The 19,649-nt window shown below is 47.8% G+C and overlaps 1 protein-coding gene and 1 non-coding gene across 7 annotated transcripts; both read right to left on the bottom strand.

Annotated features, from left to right (window-relative positions):
* Positions 1-123: 123 nt before the first annotated feature.
* Positions 124-15,462, bottom strand: SNF8 (SNF8 subunit of ESCRT-II). 6 transcript variants are annotated; one of them, XM_028836396.2, is made up of 8 exons: positions 15,301-15,462; positions 14,546-14,596; positions 10,933-11,071; positions 7,748-7,852; positions 6,279-6,351; positions 3,348-3,489; positions 1,793-1,867; positions 124-369 (listed from the first exon to the last, which is right to left on the bottom strand). In XM_028836396.2, exons 1-8 carry the CDS (start codon positions 15,352-15,354, stop codon positions 232-234), a joined length of 777 nt encoding a protein of 258 aa, XP_028692229.1. In that variant the 5' UTR covers positions 15,355-15,462; the 3' UTR covers positions 124-231. The 6 variants fall into 6 exon arrangements, with proteins under 6 accessions (XP_028692229.1, XP_077827406.1, XP_077827409.1 ...); XM_077971280.1 differs by having other exon boundaries at positions 1,793-1,864; XM_077971283.1 differs by lacking the exon at positions 14,546-14,596.
* A 2,969-nt stretch (positions 15,463-18,431) lies between these two features.
* LOC114673279 (U1 spliceosomal RNA) lies at positions 18,432-18,591 on the bottom strand. The gene has a single exon (XR_003724001.1). It is a non-coding gene; the product is annotated as a U1 spliceosomal RNA (small nuclear RNA).
* Positions 18,592-19,649: the final 1,058 nt, after the last annotated feature.

Raw genomic sequence — 19,649 nt, 5'->3', positions numbered from 1 at the left:
TATATGTGCTTGCCGTTTTCTGTGTTAATCAGATTATCCTTACTGAATGAGCGAGGTCTTCTCCAATAAAGATGCAATGTGAAGGCACTTTTCAAAAATAAAAGAATGGGGGAAGAAAGAAAAACTTGGAACTTTTTTCTATTTTTTTTTTTTTTTTATAAACAAAACTACCCAGGTTTATTTGCCCTCCTCCTCCTTCCTGCCTGCTGCTGTGTGCCGTTCCACACTCAGTCAGGGGAGGGCTTCTCTGGCCTCTTCAGCTGTAATCTCCTGGGAGTAGAGGTCAGTGAAGAGAGCTGGCAGCCAGTAGTGGGCCTCCCCTGGGGCCTGTAAGTCCAGCCACGCCAACCCTTCCTTCAGCAGGTGTTCCTGGAGGGAAAAGGGAAGAAGAGCGGTTTGAGAACAGGGAGGTTCCGTAGACAAAGGGTAGGTAAGCAACCCCCAAACCTATTTTGGCTTCAGTGAGGTTTTCAAACTAAATCTACTAAGTGCCTTCAAACATTTACACAACTAACTAAATGAGCTGTTTGGCCTTGGCCTTTGCCTGAATGTGAAAAATGCTACGAAGTCATTTAACTTGTGCTGCTGAGGAAGAGGGGTAAAGCCTAGCATAGTGGGATATAGTGGAAAGAACACATGGCTACAGAAATATTTGCTGTATGGCCTTCAGCAAATCACTGCCTCCATTTTCCCAGAAACAACACAGAGATCACTGTGTTTTTTTTTTTTTTTTTTTTTTTTTGAGGCGGAGTCTCGCTCTGTCACCCAGGCTGGAGTGCAATGGCCGGATCTCAGCTCACTGCAAGCTCCGCCTGCCGGGTTTACGCCATTCTCCTGCCTCAGCCTCCGGAGTAGCTGGGACTACAGGCGCCTGCCACCTCGCCCGGCTAGGTTTTTTTTTGTATTTTTTAGTAGAGACGGGGTTTCACCGTGTTAACCAGGATGGTCTCGATCTCCTGACCTCGTGATCCGCCCATCTCGGCCTCCCAAAGTGCTGGGATTACAGGCTTGAGCCACCGCGCCCGGCCTGAGATCACTGTTTAGCTACCTTTGAGTTAACTTATACCAGGTAGCAAACATAATTGACCATACTTATGCAAGAATAGACTCAGTTCCTAGAACTGGAAATATGCTCAAAATGGGTTGGTTCTGTCCAATATCATTAGGTAGATAAATATGTTATCCCCATTTTACAGATGAAATGAAAGGTTTAGACAGCTGAATTGCTTGGATAAGGAAAAAAGGTACTGAAGCCAGAGTTGTTAACATTGCTCCCTCTTCACATTCATTCTTCAGTACCACAAAATGTTTATGTATAAAGCTAGAGTATATACTATGCAATATAATGCTTAGAGGATAATTACAGATATGTAATTAACATAGTTAATAATTCCCATCACTGTACTAACAGTGTTACTTTCAGTACAAACTACGTTAATCTCCTGACCAGTCCAGGCTCAGCATGTTCAGGAAAGAGAGTGTCGGTTCCCCAAGTAGCAGGGGCAGCCTGGTATTGTGTGCACAGCAGAGTTAGGAACCTGCCTTCCTGAGTTCTACCTTCTTGGTAGCATGAAGAGAAGTGCTGGGCTTCCTTCTAGCATGGCAGCAATAGCCTTCAAGGCAGAAGGCCAGCAAAGCAATCCTGAAGCTCCTGCCTTTGTGAAACCCACATCCTCCCAACTGGGGCCTGCCTTTGTGGAACCCACATCCTCCCAACTGGGGCCTGCCTTTGTGGAACCCACATCCTCCCAACTGGGGCCTGTCTTTTCTGGACTGTTCCAAAGTTGCATACCAGCACTTGCCGCGCTCGCTCGGTCTCCCATTTAAGACTGGCTTTGATCTCACTGACAGTCACGTAGCCATTCTTCTGAAGGAAGGAGGAATGGGGATTGAATCAGTTAAAGAGTGCACCTTCCCTTAGAACCCAGGACCTGCCCAGGAACAACAGACTTATCCAGACAGGAGGAAAAGCTGTCAAGCATGAGGGAACACAGAAAATGTTTAAAGGTTCCAGCGGGGAGAGAGACAAGTGACTTTCAGCATGACAGAGGTAGGTTGGTGGGTTCAATCTTAAAAGTGGAGTCCAGGCCAGGCACAGTGGCTCATGCCTGTGATCCTAGCACTTTGGGAGGCTGAGGTGGGGGTATCACCTGAGGTCAAGAGTTCGAGACCAGCTTTGCCAACATGGTGAAACCCCATCTCTACTAAAAATACAAAAATTAGCCGGGCATGGTGGCACATGCCTGTAATCCCAGCTACTCGGGAGGCTGAAGCAGGAGAATCGTTGGAACCTGAGAGGTGGAGGCTGCAGTGAGCCAGAGATTGTGCCACTGCATGCCAGCCTGGGCGACAGAGTGAGACTCCATCCCAAAAAAACAAAAAAAGTGGGTCCCTTGTACTAACATGTTAAGTTAGACTTCTGCAAAGCACTCAAGCATGACAAGGGAAGATTCTGAACAATTAACTGATAGGAAGAAGAATCATAAACTGCTAATAATATTCATTATTTAAATATTCAGCCCTTGCCCTGCCTCATTCTACTCATCCTCCAATACAGAAAAGCCCCTCCCTTATTTAGTTCTGTTTTACATTATAAAGAAAACTGGGCCAGGCGAGGTGGCTCACGCCTATAATCCCAGAACTTTGGGAGGCCGAGGCGGGCACATCACCTGAGGTCGGGAGTTCGAGACCAGCCTGGCCAACATGGAGAACCCTCATCTCTACTAAAATTACAAAATTAGCTGGGCGTGGTGGCACACGCCTGTAATCCCAGCTACTTGGGAGGCTGAGGCAGGAGAATCACTTGAGCCCAGGAGGCTGAGATCGTAGTAAGCCAAGATTGCACGATTGCACTTTGGCCTGGGCAACGAGTGAAACTCCATCTCAAAAATAATAAAGAAAACTGAACATATCTACCCTAAATACTTGATGGGGATTTGGGGGAAGATAGCATATGCTTAAGGCATAATGAGGGACAGAGGCATGGCAAACAAGATTTTTTAAAATCTGTTTTTGAAGAATCCATAAAGTAGTTTCAAAAGACATCAGAGTCTGGCTACCCAAAGAAATCTAGTTAGTTGTCTGCATGTCTGTCTACCTGACTAGACTGTAAGCTCCTTGAGAGCAGGAATTTTATCATTCCTATCTTTATATGCCCCACAGCCTGGCCCAGTGCTTTGCACTGTAGCTGCTCAATAAATGTCTGCTGAACAAGAACAGGCCTGAGTAGTGCATCCATTGGATAGTCTCAGCAAAAGACCTGCATAATGGGGAGCAGGAGCTCAGAACTGCTGACAGCCTTGCATCCCAGTACCTGCACACACACACACTCGAAGGTGCACCAGTACCTCTGCCAGCTGTAGCACCACGGTGTGATCCATATTGAGCTCAGCTGGAACAGACTGAATGAGGTAAGTGCCGCCCACAGGGATGATGCCGAAGCCAGTGCCAAGTGCCTTTAGTTTCTTGATGGCTCTGATCAGGTCGTCTCTGAGGTGAGGAAGAGTTGCTTAACGACCCTTGGAAGATCAGACCTAACAACACAGTTTCAGCTCTGCCCTGGGCAGGACACTGACAGAAAATTTAAAAGACTGCACAACTCCCAGGCGCAGTGGCTCATACCCATAATCCCAACACTTTTGGGATGCCCACATGAGAGGACTGCTTGAGCCCAGGGGTTAGAGACCAGCCTGGGCAACACAGCAAGACTTTGTCTTTACTAAAAAATAAAAAAATAAAAAATTAGCAGGGCATGGTGGCAATCGCCTATAGTCCTTGGGAGGCTGAGGTAGGAGGATCACTTGAGCCCAGGAGTTCAAGGCTGCAGTGAGCTGTGATTGTGCACCACTGTACTCCAACCTGGGTGACAGAGCAAGACCCTGCCTCTAAAATAATAAAAGGCTGCACAACACTCAACTATGTCAGTAAAAAGACAGGGTCAAGGAGCAATAAGTGATGCTTTGACAATCACAGGAGTCAGGCTCTCTGCTCAGCAAACCACTCATTCCAACACCCAGACAGAGGTCAAAGATACACCTGCAGATGCCCATCAGGAAACGTGAATGAGTGAGCTGAAGAGGCAATAGGGGGTAGTGTCACCTGTGGCAAACTAGAGAATGCTTATCTACTTTAAAGGGGGCAACCCAGCTGATTATTGCCAAGTGGAAATTCAAGCCCAATACTACCAAGTTTTCTGATTCTAACTGAAATCAAAGAAGAAGAAAACCTACAAAACAGTGTGTAGATCACATATCCAGCCCACACACAGAGTTTAAAACCTCTGCCAAAGCTCAAAAATATATCACCCAAACAGCCAGGGAAAGGGCACTTTTAGGTAGATTGGAATGCATTCTCCAACTCTCAAGAATAGCAAACTGAAATGCTTCAAATGCTCACCCTCTCTTCATGAGAATTTGCAATGAGTATGGCTAGTAATCTTTTGTTATCACTTTCCTTTTTTTTTTTTTTTTTTTTTTAAGAGATGAGGTCTTGGCCAGGTGCAGTGGCTTACACCTGTAATCCCTGCACTTTGGGAGGCCGAGAGTTTGAGACCAGCCTAGCCAACATGGTGAAACCCCATCTCCACTAAAAATACAAGAACTAGCAGGGCGTGGTGGCAGGTACCTGTAATCCCAGCTACTCGGGAGGCTGAGGCAGGAGAATCACTTGAACCGGGGAGGCAGAGGTTGCAGTGAGCCGAGATTGCGCCACTGCGCTCCAGCCTGGGCAACAGAGCGAGAGTCCATTTCAAAAAAAAAAAGAAAAGTAGAGATGACATCTTGCTGTGTCCCAGGCTGGAGTGCAGTGGTGCAATCATAGCTCACTGCAGCCTAGAACTATGGGTGCGTGCCTCAACACCCAACTACTTTTTGTAGAGACAAGGTCTCACTACACTGCCCAGGCTGGTCTCAAACTCCTGTCCTCAAGCAATCCTCCCACCTCAGCCTCCCAAAGGGCTAGGATTACAGGTGTAAGCTACTGCACCCAGCCTCGTTACTTTTCTTTGAATATTCTACGTCTTCAAGATCTCATAGTAGGCTGACTCCTTGGAAGTTACATCAAAAACAGCCTTTTATCTTTTCTCAAACTGGACTCACACATAGAGGCTGGTGAACTAGATCAATTTATATTCCATCATCTCACTACCACCTCCTTCCCCAGCCTTTCTAGGCACCTACTCTAGTCTCCTTGGCCTCAAATAATCTCAAGACTATATACAGCCCTTGGATACAGTCTAACACCTGCAATCCAAGCACTTTGGGAAGCTGAGGCGGGCAGATCACTTGAGGCCAGGAGTTCAAAACCAGCCTGGCCAACATGGTGAAACCCCATCTCTACTAAAAATACAAAAATTAGCCGGGCAAGGTGGTGCACACCTTACTGGGGAGGCTGTGGCACAAGAATTGCTTGAATCCAGAAGGCAGAGGTTGCAGTGAGCTAAGATCAGGCCACTGCACTCCAGTCTGGGCGACAGCAAGACTCTTTCTCAAAGAAAAACAAAGACTATATATAGCCCCAAGTTTGTTAAAAAATAATACATGAAGAAATGCTTGGAAGGAACTACATTAAAATATATAGCAGTTGTAATCTCTTAGTTGAGAAATAATGGTTTTTGTTTCCCTTTTTATATCTCTATATTTTCTGTTTTCTAAAAATAGCCAGGCGTACGGGCCCATGCCTATAATCCCAACTACTTGGGAGGCTGAGGGGGGAGGATTCCTTGAGGCTGCAGGTAAGCAACGATCTTGGTAGCAGTAAGCTATGATCGTGCCACTGTACTCCAGCCTGGGCAACAGTGAAACCCTGTCTCTTATTTTTTGTTTGTTTCATTTTTTTTTTTTTCTGTACAATATGGAGATCATACAGATTTCTAAGCTAGCCTAGACATGAGGAATAGGGAGAAAAGAGTTCCATCTGAATTTTTAAATTTTTTTTTATTTTAAGACGGAGTCTCGCTCTGTTGCCCAGGCTGGAGTGCAGTGGCGCGGTCTCGGCTCACTGCAAGCTCTGCCTCCTGGGTTCACACCATTCTCCTGCCTCAGCCTCCCGAGTAGCTGGGACTACAGGCGCCTGCCACCACGCCTGGCTAATTTTTTGTATTTTTAGTAGAGTCGGGGTTTCACTGTGTTAGCCAGGATGGTCTCGATGTCCTAACCTCATGATCCACCCACCTCGGCCTCCCAAAGTGCTGGGATTACAGGCGTGAGCCACCACGCCCAGCCCCCATCTGAATTTTAAAGACCTCTTTCTGTACTCCAAGGGATTGAAAGAAGACCTACTGACTGACATCCTGGGCGAACTTGCCCCTTCCCTTCAACACCTGTTGATGTAGTTCCTCCAAAGTTATCAGACCTATTGGAGACAGAAATCAGAAAAAGAGATTACCCACTTTAAATAAGTCGACAGCCATTACATTCCAGTGGCCTATGAATAGCAAGTAACATTCTAGTTCCTAATTTTTTTTAACTCTCTCCTTGGCCGGGCACAGTGGCTCGCGCCTGTAATCCCAGCACTTTGGGAGGCCGAGGTGGGTGCATCACCTGAGGCTGGGAGTTCGAGATCAGCCTTACCAACATGGAGAAACCCCATCTCTACTAAAAATACAAAATTAGCCAGGCGTGGTAGCGCATGCCTGTAATCCCAGCTACTAGGGAGGCTGAGGCAGGAGAATCACGTGAACCTGGGAGGCAGAGGTTGCAGTAAGCCAAGATCGTGCCAGTGCACTCCAGCCTGGGCAACAAGAGGGAAACTCTGTCTCAAAAAAAAAAAAAAAAAACACTCTCTCCTTATGAAATAACTGGCCATAATATGAGAAATGGATTCTGAGACTTTGCTAGGCCTGTCAACAGAGTGAGAGCCATGAAAATCTAAAAACAAAAGCAGTGTCATCTTTGAAAAACTATAAATGTCCTCTTGACATCAAGGCCGTGTCTATTTATAGTCGATGATGATTTGTAAATGGTTTTAAGTTTTCTTTCTGCAACTTCAATCCACACCATTTAATGTGCTTACTAAGAAAGATGGCATCAGGCCGGGCGTGGTGGCTCACGCCTGTAATCCCAGCACTTTGGGAGGCCGAGGCGGGCGGATCACAAGGTCAGGAGATCGAGACCACGGTGAAACCCCGTCTCTACTAAAAATACAAAAAATGAGCCAGGCGCGGTGGCGGGCGCCTGTAGTCCCAGCTACTCGGGAGGCTGGGGAAGGAGAATGGCGTGAACCCAGGAGGCGGAGCTTGCAGTGAGCCAGGATCGTGCCACTGCACTCCAGCTTGGGCGACAGAGCAAGACTCCGTCTCAAAAAAAAAAAAAAAAAAAAAAAAAAAAGAAAGATGGCATCACCCAATGACGAATTTTAAGGTCACATTTTAGGGAACACAGAGACTCAGCTGGCATTCCCATACGTCAGAGAGACAGTGCAGGACTACAGTTACTAATGAGAAAATCACTCCAGACACATCAGACATCAGGGGAAAAGGCCTATTTCCTACCTCCCTACTATTTTCTGTACTGAGTAGGGATTAGACCTTCCTGGCCAAAGATCTTTGGAGAACAGAGACAATCGTTCAGGTAATTCTATTTACCCTTGGCCATGGAGACTTGCCATGGATTCAACTGCATGAAACAGCTAAGATGTCTCTCAAGTCCTTAGAGGCCTGTAGACTGCAGGACGGAAACGATAATCTTTTACGGTTTTCTCCCTCTCAGAGAAGTCCAGAGTCCAGTTCACAGGACCCAGCCACCCTCACCTCCATTCCGATGCTTCAGCGCCAGGCACACTTCGATAATTTGGACACCTAGTTCGTAATAGAAGTCCCCCACGCCCAGCATCTCAGACCAAAATCCTTTTCCAGCTACAAGACAGAAAAACAAAATCTCGGTTATTGATTAATTTATATCCCTTCTTTTCTTTCAAAGCTGCATTAAAACATCTATCGTGGCCGGGCGCGGTGGCTCAAGCCTGTAATCCCAGCACTTTGGGAGGCCGAGACGGGTGGATCACAAGGTCAGGAGATCGGACCATCCTGGCTAACACGGTGAAACCCCGTCTCTACTAAAAAAATACAAAAAAACTAGCCGGGCGAGGTGGCAGGCGCCTGTAGTCCCAGCTACTCCGGAGGCTGAGGCAGGAGAATGGCGTGAACCCAGGAGGTGGAGCTTGCAGTGAGCCGAGATCCCGCCACTGCACTACAGCCTGGGCGACAGAGCAAGACTCCGTCTCGAAAAAAAAAAAAAAAAAAAAAAAATTTAAAAAAAAACATCTATCGTATGGGAAGTTTTCCCTGCATGGCATGAAGTTCTTCTGCTCCATTTGCTACTCAGGAAAAAATCAGACTTATTACGGTAACTCCTGCTGAAGAACAGGGTCAGACAGTTCCAGAGGGCAGGCAATCTAAAAGTCATTTCTGGCTGGCTGCAGTGGCTCATGCCTGTAATTCCAGTACTTTCAGACACCGAGGTGGGCGGATCGCTTGAGACCAAGAGTTCGAGACCAGCCTGGCCAACACAGCAAAACCCCATCTCTACTAAAAATAAAAAAAAATTAGCCAGGAGTGGTGGCGTGCGCCTGTAATCCCTGCTACTTGGGAGGCTGAGACAGGAGAATTGCTGGAACCCAGGAGGCAGAGGTTGCAGTGAGCCAAGATTGTACCAACATACTCCAGCCTGGGCAACAAGAGCGCAACTGTCTCAAAAATAAATAAATAAATAAATAAATAAATAAATAAATAAATAAAAATTGAAAAAATAAAACAAAAGTCATTTCTATTTGGCTAATTCTGGCTCAGGATACTGAAAAAACGAGTTTCCATTCACACAACATACAGTGAAATATAATGGGAAATACGGTCTAGACAAGACTAAGAGAAAGAATATGCAGACTCAGCATCCAAAATCCACTGATGTTGTGCAAGTTACCAAGAGTGTAGAAATAAAAAATAAAATACGGGCTGGGCGCAGTGGCTCACACCTGTAATCCCAGCACTCTGGGAGGCAGAGGCAGGCGGATCACCTGAGGTCAGGAGTTTGAGACCAGCCTGACCAACATGGAGAAACCCCGTCTCTACTAAAAATACAAAATTAGCCAGGCGTGGTGGTAGGCACCTGTAATCCCAGCTACTCGGGAGGCTGAGGCAGGAGAATCGCTTGAACCTGGGTGGTTGCAGTGACCCAAGATCATGCCATTGCACTCTAGCCTGGGCATCAAGAGCAAAACTCCATCTAAAAAAAAAAAAAAAGAAAAAAGAAAAGAAAAATGCAGGTTGTAGAGCAGTAGTAATTATAATCCCATGTATGTTTAAAAAGTCGGGGCCAGGCCAGGAGCGGTGGCTCACGCCTGTAATCCCAGCACTTTGGGAGGCTGAGACGGGTAGATCACGAGGTCAGATCAAGGCCATCCTGGCTAACACGCTAAAACCCTGTCTCTACTAAACACACAAAAAATTAGCCAGGCATGGTGGCACACACCTGTGGTCCCAGCTACTCAGGAGGCTGAGGCGGGAGAATCACTTGAACCCAGGAGAAGGTTGCAGTGAGCCAAGATTGCAGCACAACTGTACTCCAGCATGGGCAACAGAGCGAGACTGTCTCAAAAAAAAAAAAAAAAAACACTAGGGCCAGGCACGGTGGCTCACGCCTCTAGTCCCAGCGCCACTCGGGAGGTTGAGGCAGAAAAGTAACTTGAACCCTGGAGTTGAAGGCTGCAGTGGGCTGATTGCACCAATGCACTCCAGCCTAGGTGACAGAAACCTCAACACTAAAAAATAATAAATTAGTAATTTTTTTTTTTTTTTTTTTGAGATGGAGTCTCGCTCTGTTGCCCAGGCTGAAGTGCAGGGGCACAATCTTGGCTCACTGCAACCTTCACCTCCCGGGTTCAAGTGATTCTCCTGCCTCAGCCTCCTAAGTAGCTGGGATTACAGTCACATGCCACCACGCCTGGCTAATTTTTAGTAGAGACAGGGTTTCACCATGTTAGCCAGGATGGTCTCCATCTCCTGACCTCATGATCTGCCTGCCTCAGCCTCCCAAAGTGCCAGGATTACAGGCGTGAGCCACCATGCCCGGTCAGTAATTTTTTTTTAAGTTTATAAGTATGAGGAAGGGCTCAGTGCAGAGGCTCACGCCTGTAATCCCAGCACTTTGGGAGGCCAAGAAAGGCTGATCACTTGATCCCAAGAGTTCAAAACCAAACTGGACAACATGGTGAAACCTCCTTTCTATAAAAAATATAAAAATTAGCCAGGTTTGGTGGTACAGGCCTGTAATCCCAGCTACTTGGGAGGCTGAAGCACAAGAATTGCTTGAACCTGGAAGGCAGAGGTTGCAGTGAGCCAAGATGGCACCACTGCACTCCAGCATGGGTGACAGAGCAAGACTCTGTCTCAAAAAAAAAAAAAACAAAACTTTTTTTTTTTAAACAAGGTCTTGCTGCAGCCTCAACTTCCTAGGCTCAAGCAATCCTCCTACCTCAGCCTCCCAAGTAGCTGGACTATAGACACATGCCACCACACATGGCAAATTTTTATAGTTTTTGTAGAGATGGGGTCTCACCATGTTGCCCAAGCTGATCTTGAACTCCTGGATTCAAGTGATCTGCCTGCCTTGGCCTCACAAAGTGCTGGGATTATAGGCATGAGCCACTGCACCTGGCCAAAATTAAATATTTTTTAATAAAGAGGGAAAATGCCATAAAAAATTCTACTGTAGATCATTCAAGGAATGATCATGGACACTGGCTACTCAGCCTATAGTTGGTCTATCTTCCATATCAGACAGTAACTAGCCATCCTGCTAGGTACTCCCTAAAGATGACACCTTCTGGGTCTTCTTGTAGGCCTTTCTAGCAGATACCCCAACAGTGGTAACAACTATGTGAGCTTCTGTCCCTAAGGTTCTCTATAAGAACACTGGAACCCTACAGACAACTTCTTACAGGCCAGCGGATCCACGCCAATGGTTGCACACATGTCCTGGAACTGCACACGGAACTCAGGATTCTTCCGGATCTCCTGCTTGTGCTTGCTGGCAAATTCCTCCAGGTTGGTCTTGAACATGTCCAACTGCTTTGACATCTGTTGGATGGACAGGGAGTGGTGAAGGGCAGCCCAGCCAGATGATAATCAGATGCCAAAAATAGGTGCCCAGTCCTGTGGCATGGCAAAGGCTGAAATAACCAGTCTCTCTCAGCCTACCATTATGCTGTTTACCATCTATCTCTCTCTTTATCCCTGCCTCTCCTTCACAGTTCTGTTGTCAGCAGAAATGGGATGCTGTACTGTTTTCTCACTTCCAAACTAGACAATTTTTTGTGCGTTCCTGTTCTAAAATCAGGATGTATTTAATAATCAAGGTGCACATATATACAACCAAATACATGCACAAAAAAAGAACAAAGTGTTATATATAATGTGGTATTCCTTTTCTTTTACCCAGAAAAACTTATTAATTTGAAGATGTACCTAATAATTCATTGTATCTTAGAAATGAGGGAATGCAGTGTTCACCCATTAGAAAATCTTTACCCCCCGATGGAAAGGGTGGACGGGAAAAAAATGAAGTGTTGCATGAATCTGTTTAACCTATGAGTCTGGCCAGGAATGGTGGCTCACACCTGTAATCCCACAATGGATCACTTGAGCCCAGGAGTTCAAGTTTAGCTAGGGCAACATAGCAAGACTCTGTCTCAATCAATCAACATATATATATATTTTTTTTTAATTTTTTTTTGAGACAGTCTTGCTTTGTTGCCCAGGCTGGAGTGCACTGGCACAATCTCAGCTCACTGCAACCTTAGCCTCCCAGTTCAAGCGATTCTCTTGCCTCAGCCTCCTGAGTAGTTGGGACGACAGGCACACACCACCACACCTGGCTAATTTTTGTATTTTTAGTGAAGACAGGATTTCATCATGTGGGCCAGGCTGGTCTCGAATTCCTGACTTCAAGCAATCCATCAGCCTCAGCCTCCCAAAGTGGTGGGATTACAGATGTGAGCCACCGCGCAGGGTCAATCAATCAATCAACCAACCAACCAATATAAATTTAAAAAAAAAACTTTTGAGTCATGAACCTCCCTGGGGATCAATTCCAGATAAAGAACTACTCTGGGACTTTAATTTGCCAGATTGCATTTCATGTTAAATACAAAAGACTTGGGGATTTTCTGACTTTGTATTACCCCTTCTCTTTTCCTAATTAACAAGGACCATCTTCTATTCCACCAAGAATAAGCACTCCTAGCCCAATATTTCTCACATAAAACTGTTAGAAACCTCCACATTCTTTTAATCACAATTTTCAGTTGATTCCTGCAGTCATCTCCCCTGTGAGTGGGAGCTTTTGAAGAGCACAGCCTGGGCCTACTATTTTTCTTCAGCTCACAGCCCCATTTTCCTGTTTAACAGCTTCCTCCTCTTCTTCCCCAATCACAATCACTGCGTAAACTTGGAGCATGTAAAGAGCAGGGAAGGGCTGGAAAAGAAAACTGCACAGGAGCTGCACCCCCATCACTCACACACTGTCCTGGTGTGTGCCTAGATGTCATGATGGTGGTGTGGGTGCCACAGGTTAGGCAATATTTTCATTTTATTCTGAAGTATTTAAAATGAAAAGCCCCAGAGGACGTAAATCAATAACAGCTCTACCACTTACTACCCATATAACCTTGGATATATTACTTAACACCCCAGTGTCCCAATTTCTTTTTCTATTTTTTTTTTTTTTTGAGACAGAGTTTTGCTCTTGTCGCCCAGGCTGGAGAGCAGTGGCACAATCTCGGCTCACTGCAACCTCCACCTCCTGGGTTCAAGACATTCTTCTGCCTCAGCCTCCCAAGTAGCTGGGATTACAGGCATGTGCCACTACGCCCAGCTAATTTTATATTTTTAGTAGAGATGGGGTTTCTCCATGTTGGTCAGGCTGGTCTCGAACTCCTGACCTCAGGTGATCCGCCCACCTCGGCCTCCCAAAGTGCTGAGATTACAGGCGTGAGCCACCAGACAAAGAGACCAGCATGAGTTAAGAGAGTGGGCGCTGGGGGCCGCGCGCAGTGGCTCACGCCTGTAATCCCAGCACTTTGGGAGGCGGAGGCGGGCGGATCACGAGGTCAGGAGACTGAGACCATCCTGGCTAACACGGTGAAACCGTCTCTACTTTTTTTTTTTTTTTTTTTTTTTTTTTGAGACAGAGTCTTGCTCTGTCCCCCAAGGTGGAACGCGGTGGCAAGATACTGGCTTACTACAACCTCTGCCTCCTGGGTTCATGCAATTTTCCTACCTCAGCCTCCTCAGTAGCTGGGACTACAGGAGCCAGCCACCACGCCTGGCTAATTTTTGTATTTTTAGTAGAGACGGGATTTCACCATGTTGGCCAGGCTGGTCTCGAACTCCTGACCTCCAGTGATCAGCCTTCCTCAGCTTCCCACAGTGCTGGGATTACAGGCTACCCCACAGCGCCCAGCTCTCAATTTTGAACTCAGAATACGGCCAGGCACGGTGGTTCACGACTGTAGTCCCAGCACTTTGGGAGGCTGAGGCGGGCGGATCACCTCGGGCGGATCACCTGAGGCCAGGAGTTCAAGACCAGCCCAGCCAACATGGCGAAACCCTGACTCTACAAAAAAAATACAAAAATTAGGGCCAAGCACGGTGGCTCACACCTGTAATTCCAGCACTTTGGGAAGCCAAGGTGGGTGGATCTCAAAGTCAAGAATTTGAGACCAGCCTGACCAACATGGAGAAACCCTGTCTCTACTAAAAATACAAAAACTGGCTGGGCGTGGTGGCTCACGCTTGTAATCCCAGCACTTTGAGAGGCCGAGGCGGGTGGATCATGAGGTCAGGAGTTCGAGACCAGCCTGGCCAAGATGGTGAAACCCCGTCTCTACTAAAAATACAAAAATTAGCCGGGTGCAGTGGCGGGCGCCTGTAATTCCAACTACTCGGGAGGCTGAGGCAGGAGAATCGCTTGAACCTGGGAGGTGGAGGTTGCAGTGAGCCGAGATTGTGCCACTGCGCGCTAGCCTGGGCGACAGAGCAACACTCCGTCTCAAAAAAAAATATATATATATATATTAGCCGGGCGTGGTAGCGCATGCCTGTAGTTGTAGCTACTCGGGAGGCTGAGGTTGGAGAATCACTTGAACCCGGGAAACGGAGGCTGCAGTGAGCTGAGATCATGCCACTGTACTCCAGTCTGGGCAACAGAGCAAGACTCCATCAAAAAAAGAAAAAAAAAAAACCCTCAGAATAATAGGGTTCCCTCCTTATGGGACTGTAATGAGGACTGAACAAGACAGTATATGTAAAGAAAATAGACAAATGCCTGGGACGTTACATGCCTGGGACGTTAGTTACAAGCATGTAATCACTCAAATATGTTGGCCATTATTGTTATTAGCAAGTCACCTAAAAGATCTCAGCGGTTCAGAAATCAAAATTTGCCAAACACCCTATTTCTAGTTCAATCTACACAATCAAATTCGTATCCAAGGTGTTTTGGCCAGCCCTGTTAGGTCTCCCTCCCTGCCTGGGGCCCCCCAGCCGACTCACCTGGGCTAGCTGGTCCTCAGCCAAGACCGTCCCTCGCTCCTTATACTTGGCCTGTCAGACAAAGAGACCAGCATGAGTTAAGAGAGTGGGCGCTGGGGGCCGCGCGCAGTGGCTCACGCCTGTAATCCCAGCACTTTGGGAGGCGGAGGCGGGCGGATCACGAGGTCAGGAGACTGAGACCATCCTGGCTAACACGGTGAAACCGTCTCTACTAAAAATACAAAAAATTAGCCGAGCGTGGTAGTGGGCGCCTGTAGTTCCAGCTACTCGGGAGGCTGAGGCAGGAGGATGGCGTGACCCGGGAGGCGGAGCTTGCAGTGAGCCGAGATCGCGCCACTGCACTCCAGTCTGGGGGACAGAGCAAGACTCCGTCTCAAAAAAAAAAGAAAAAGAAAAACAAGAGAGTAGGTGCTGGGGTCCCCCACTTGTGCTGCCACAGCTTTGGGATGAAAAGAGGGGTGTTTCTCTTAAATGGTTTTCTTAGGGAGAAGGATAGGGTGAAGAAGTAGAATCGACGACTGTAGATTTGTGAGTAGAGTCCCATTTGTAGTTAAAACTTGGGTAAGTGGGAGAAAGAGCTGGGCATCTGGGAACGCTGCCAATCCACCGGAAGCTGGAGACATTCTGTATCCCGGGGCCAAGAAGCCCGTCTCAGATTCTGCTGGGAGGTGATTAACGGGTAGGACTCGGCTCCGAGAGAATTCAGTCTCGCACGGGTCAGGGGCAGGTTGTGGGTCGGCCTTCTTCCTGCTCACCTCTGCAAGTTTCTTCTTGGCGATGGCGCCAGCTCCCACCCCACGGCGGTGCATTCCCACCCTGGGCCCGCGGGCCGCCCAGCTGCAGCGACCCCAGGTCTCCGCGTCCCGGGCTCCGCCGCCCGCTCCCCAAGGCGGAAGCCCGAGCCGCGCGTCATCTGCACGCGCCGGAAGCCACGAGGCGCATTTCCTGCTGCGCGGCTGAGTGTCTCCGGTTGCTACTAGTCCGGCGACCCCGCCTTTAGCTAGTGGCCAAGATTCGCAAAGCCTCGCAGCGAGGAAGGCACGAATATTCGCGCGCGGCCGAGGCCCTCGTTGGCTAGTGCTGGGACGTGGAGCCCCGGCCGCCAAGACCCAAGCTTGTGCATTCCGCCCACGTAGGCGCCTGGGGCCTTGGTCTTCCTCGACTGCCCCTCCACTGCCTGGAGGTCATCAAATGCCCCTGGACCACCTCTTACGTGCCAAACGCTGTGTTGGCCATCCAGGGTTCCATATTGAGCATAAAATAGCCCTCTGCCCTAACGGAGTTAACCTGTTGGAATCACATACAAAGGATTCTGACTACGAAGGGCCTTGAAGTTAAGTTGAACTCTGAAGTCAGATTGCCTGGCTGCGAAGCTCAGTTCCACTACATATGGTACAGGAACTTAAGGCAAATTATTTTAATGTCTTTATGGTTCACTATCCACAGTAGTGAAATAGAATAATACCTACTCATGGCCGGGCGCGGTGGCTCAAGCCTGTAATCCCAGCATTTCGGGAGGCTGAGGCGGGTGGATCACCTGAGGTTAGGAGTTCGAGACCAGCCTGGCCAACAAGGCGAAACCCCCGTCTGTACTAAAAATACAAAAAAATTAGCAGGGTGTGGTGGTGCGCATCTGTAATCCCTGGTACTTGGGAGGCTGAAGCAGAAAAATCTCTTGAACCAGGAGGCGGAGGTTGCGATGAACCAGGATTGTGCCATTGCACTCCAGCCTGAGCGACAAGAGCGTGTCTCCATCTCAAAAAAAAAGAAAAAAATGTAGTAAATCATATCGTGCAATGCCTGGCACACAAATAAATATCAGTTATGATTGTTATTCATTTTTTGAGATAAAATCAGTCATCTGTGGCTGGGCGCGGTAGCTCACGCCTGTAATCCCAGCACTTTGGGAGGCCGAGGTGGGTGGATCACGAGGTCAGGAGTTCAAGACCAGCTCGGCCAAGATGTTGAAACCCCGTCTCTACTAAAAATACAAAAAATTAGCTGGGTGTGGTGGCTGGTGCCTGTAATCCTAGCTGCTGCGGAGGCTGAGGCAGAGAATTCCTTGAACCTGGGAGGCAGAGGTTGCAGTGAGCAGAGATCCTGCGGATGCACTCCAACCTTGGCGACAGAGCGAGACTCCGTCTCAAAAAAAAAAAAAAAAAAAAAAAAGGAAAAAAAATGAAAAAGACCCAGGTTCCTTAAGCGAACCAGGAGGTGGTAGTTAGGCTTCTCCACATGGAAACCCCTTAGTCTCACTGGCCATGGCCAAAAACCTGCAGTTGCTTCCATGTTTAGGTGCTGACCACCAAGGGTCCCGGGTTGGAAAGGAAGAGAGAAAGAGAGAGAAACGGGGAGAGAGAGAGAGAGAGAGAGAGAGAGATTCCCCTTTATGGAGCAGAAAGGAAAAGGAAAAAGGGGGAAAATAAATCCCAAACTTTGGGCTTACGTTTTCCTCCTGGCTGTCTCGCCAAAATATGTTAACGGTGGAGGGTGTCCAGGTTCTTGGGGTCTTGAAAAAACAACTGGACAAAACACACAAACAAAGCAAGGAAGGAATTAAGGGATTTATTGAAAATGAAAGTAGCGTGGGCACGGTGGCTCATGCCTGTAATCCCAGCACTTTGGGAGGCTGACTCGGGTGAATCACTTGAGGTCAGGAGTTCGAGACCAGCCTGGCCAACATGGTGAGACCCTCGATCTACTAAAAAAAAAATACAAAAGTAGCCAGATGTGTTGACACACACCTGTAATCCCAGCTACTCGGGAGGCTGAGGCAGGAGAATCACTTGAACCCGGGAGGCCGAGGTTGCAGTGAGCCAAGACTGCACCATTACACTCCAGCCTGGGCAACAGAGGGAAACTCCATCTCAAAAAAAAAAGAAGCCGGGCGCGGTGGCTCAAGCCTGTAATCCCAGCACTTTGGGAGGCTGAGACGGGAGGATCATGAGGTCAGGAGATCGAGACCATCCTGGCTAACACGGTGAAACCCCGTCTCTACTAAAAAATACAAAAAACTAGCCAGGCGAGGTGGCGGGCGCCTGTGGTCCCAGCTACTCAGGAGACTGAGGCAGGAGAATGGCGTAAACCCGGGAGGCGGAGCTTGCAGTGAGCTGAGATCCGGCCACTGCACTCCAGCCTGGGCGACAGAGCCAGACTCAGTCTCAAAAAAAAGAAAAAAAAAAAAAGAAAAGAAAAAAGAAAGAAAACTCTACAGTGTGGGAGTGGGCCCAAGCATAAGGGCAGGCAGATCACCTGAGGTCAGGAATTTGAGACCAGCCTGACCGACATGGTGAAACCCTGTCTCTACTGAAAATACAAAAAATTAGCCAGGCATGATGGCGCATGCCTGTAATCCTAGCTACTAGGGAGGCTGAGGCAGGATAATTGCTTGAACCCGGGAGATGGAGGTTCCAATGAGCTTCAAAATGTAACTGCCGTTTTGGACCTAGAGGAATGGTGGAACCATGAGTACAATGAGCTTCAATCCCCAAGGATTTTTACGGAGCAGACTGTCATACCAGCCCTACGCCACCAATCTCTGAGTGTTTGTTTGTTTATTTATTTACTTTGAGACAGAGTCTCGCTCTGTCGCCAGGCTGGACTGCAGTGGCACGATCTTGGCTCACTGCAACCTCTGCCTCTTAGGTTCAAGCAATTCTGCCTCAGCCTCCCGAGTAGCTAGGACTACAGGCGCACGCCGCCATACCTAAATTTTTTTTTTTTTTTTTTTTTTTTTTTTAGTAGAGACAGGGTTTCACCATGTTGCCCAGCCTGGTCTCGAACTCCTGAGCTCAGGCAATCCGCCCACCTTGGCCTCCCAAAGTACTAGGATTACAGGCGTGAGCTACTATGCCCAGGCTATTTTTTATTTTTATTTTTTATTTTACTAGAGCGCGAACACAGTCCCCCACTACCACAAATTACGCAGTCGAGTTTGCCACATTTGGGGAAATCGCAGGAGTCGGCACGTTCGAAGTGCAATGGATGAGCCTCGCCCTAAGAAAACCACCTTCAGGATAATGGTATCTCCCCTGCCAGGAAAGTATTGAGTGTTTATGAGAAAGAGAAATAATGTTCTGTCTTACTAAAGCCACTATTATTTTGTGTTTTCCTGTTATTTGAAGACAAATTTATTTCTTTTTTCTTTCTTTTTTTTTTTTTTTTTTGAGACGGTGTTTCACTCTTGTTGCCTAGGCTAGAGTGCAATGGCGTGATCTCAGCTCACCGCAATCTCCACCTCCCGGGTTCAAGCGATTCTCCTGCCTCAGCCTCCCGGGTAGCTGGGACTACAGGCGCACATCACCACACCTGGCTAATTTTTGTATTTTTAGTAGAGACAGGGTTTCGCCATGTTGGCCAGGCTGGTTTCAAATTCCTAACCTCAAGTGATCCACCCACCTTGGCCTCCCAAAGTGCTGAGATTCCATGCAGGAGCCACCACCCCCAGCCATCATAAGAGGTCTTAACTACATAACTTCCAAACACAAAACTTGGTCCCTTAGGTACTCACTGACACCATCTAGATACACCTGCTTCCTCCCTTACTCTTTGACTCGTTATGCAATGCCCTAAGGTATGCACACTGATCTGCTCACTCACAATGAAGAACTTAGATTTAATAATTCATGCCTTCAAATGCATACACACATGCCTAGTCCCTTTTTTTTTTCTTTTTTTTTCTTTTTTTTCAGATGGAGTTTCACTGTTGTTGCCTGGGCTGGAGTGCAATGGCACGATCTCGGCTCACTGCAACCTCTGCCTCCCAGGTTCAAGCGATTCTCCTACCTCAGCCTCCGGAGTAGCTGGGATTACAGGCATGTACCACCAAGCCTGGCCAAGTTTTTGTATTTTTAGTAGAGACGGGGTTTCTCCGTGGTGGTCAGGCTGGTCTTGAACTCCCGACCTCAGGTGATCGGCCCGCCTCGGCTTCCCAGAGTGCTGGGATTACAGGCGTGAGCCACGGTGCGCCCAACTTCTCCTTTTTTTTGAGACCAAATTTCGCTCTCGTTGCCCAGGCTAGAGTGCAGTGGTGTGATCTCAGCTCACTGCAACCTCTGCCTCCCGGGTTCAAGCGATTCTCCTGCCTCAACCTCCCAAGTAGCTG

This window comes from Macaca mulatta, chromosome 16, assembly GCF_049350105.2.
Source record: "Macaca mulatta isolate MMU2019108-1 chromosome 16, T2T-MMU8v2.0, whole genome shotgun sequence".
Classification (NCBI taxonomy): Eukaryota; Metazoa; Chordata; class Mammalia; order Primates; family Cercopithecidae; genus Macaca; species Macaca mulatta.
This window is presented reverse-complemented; position numbering and strand designations above follow the sequence as displayed.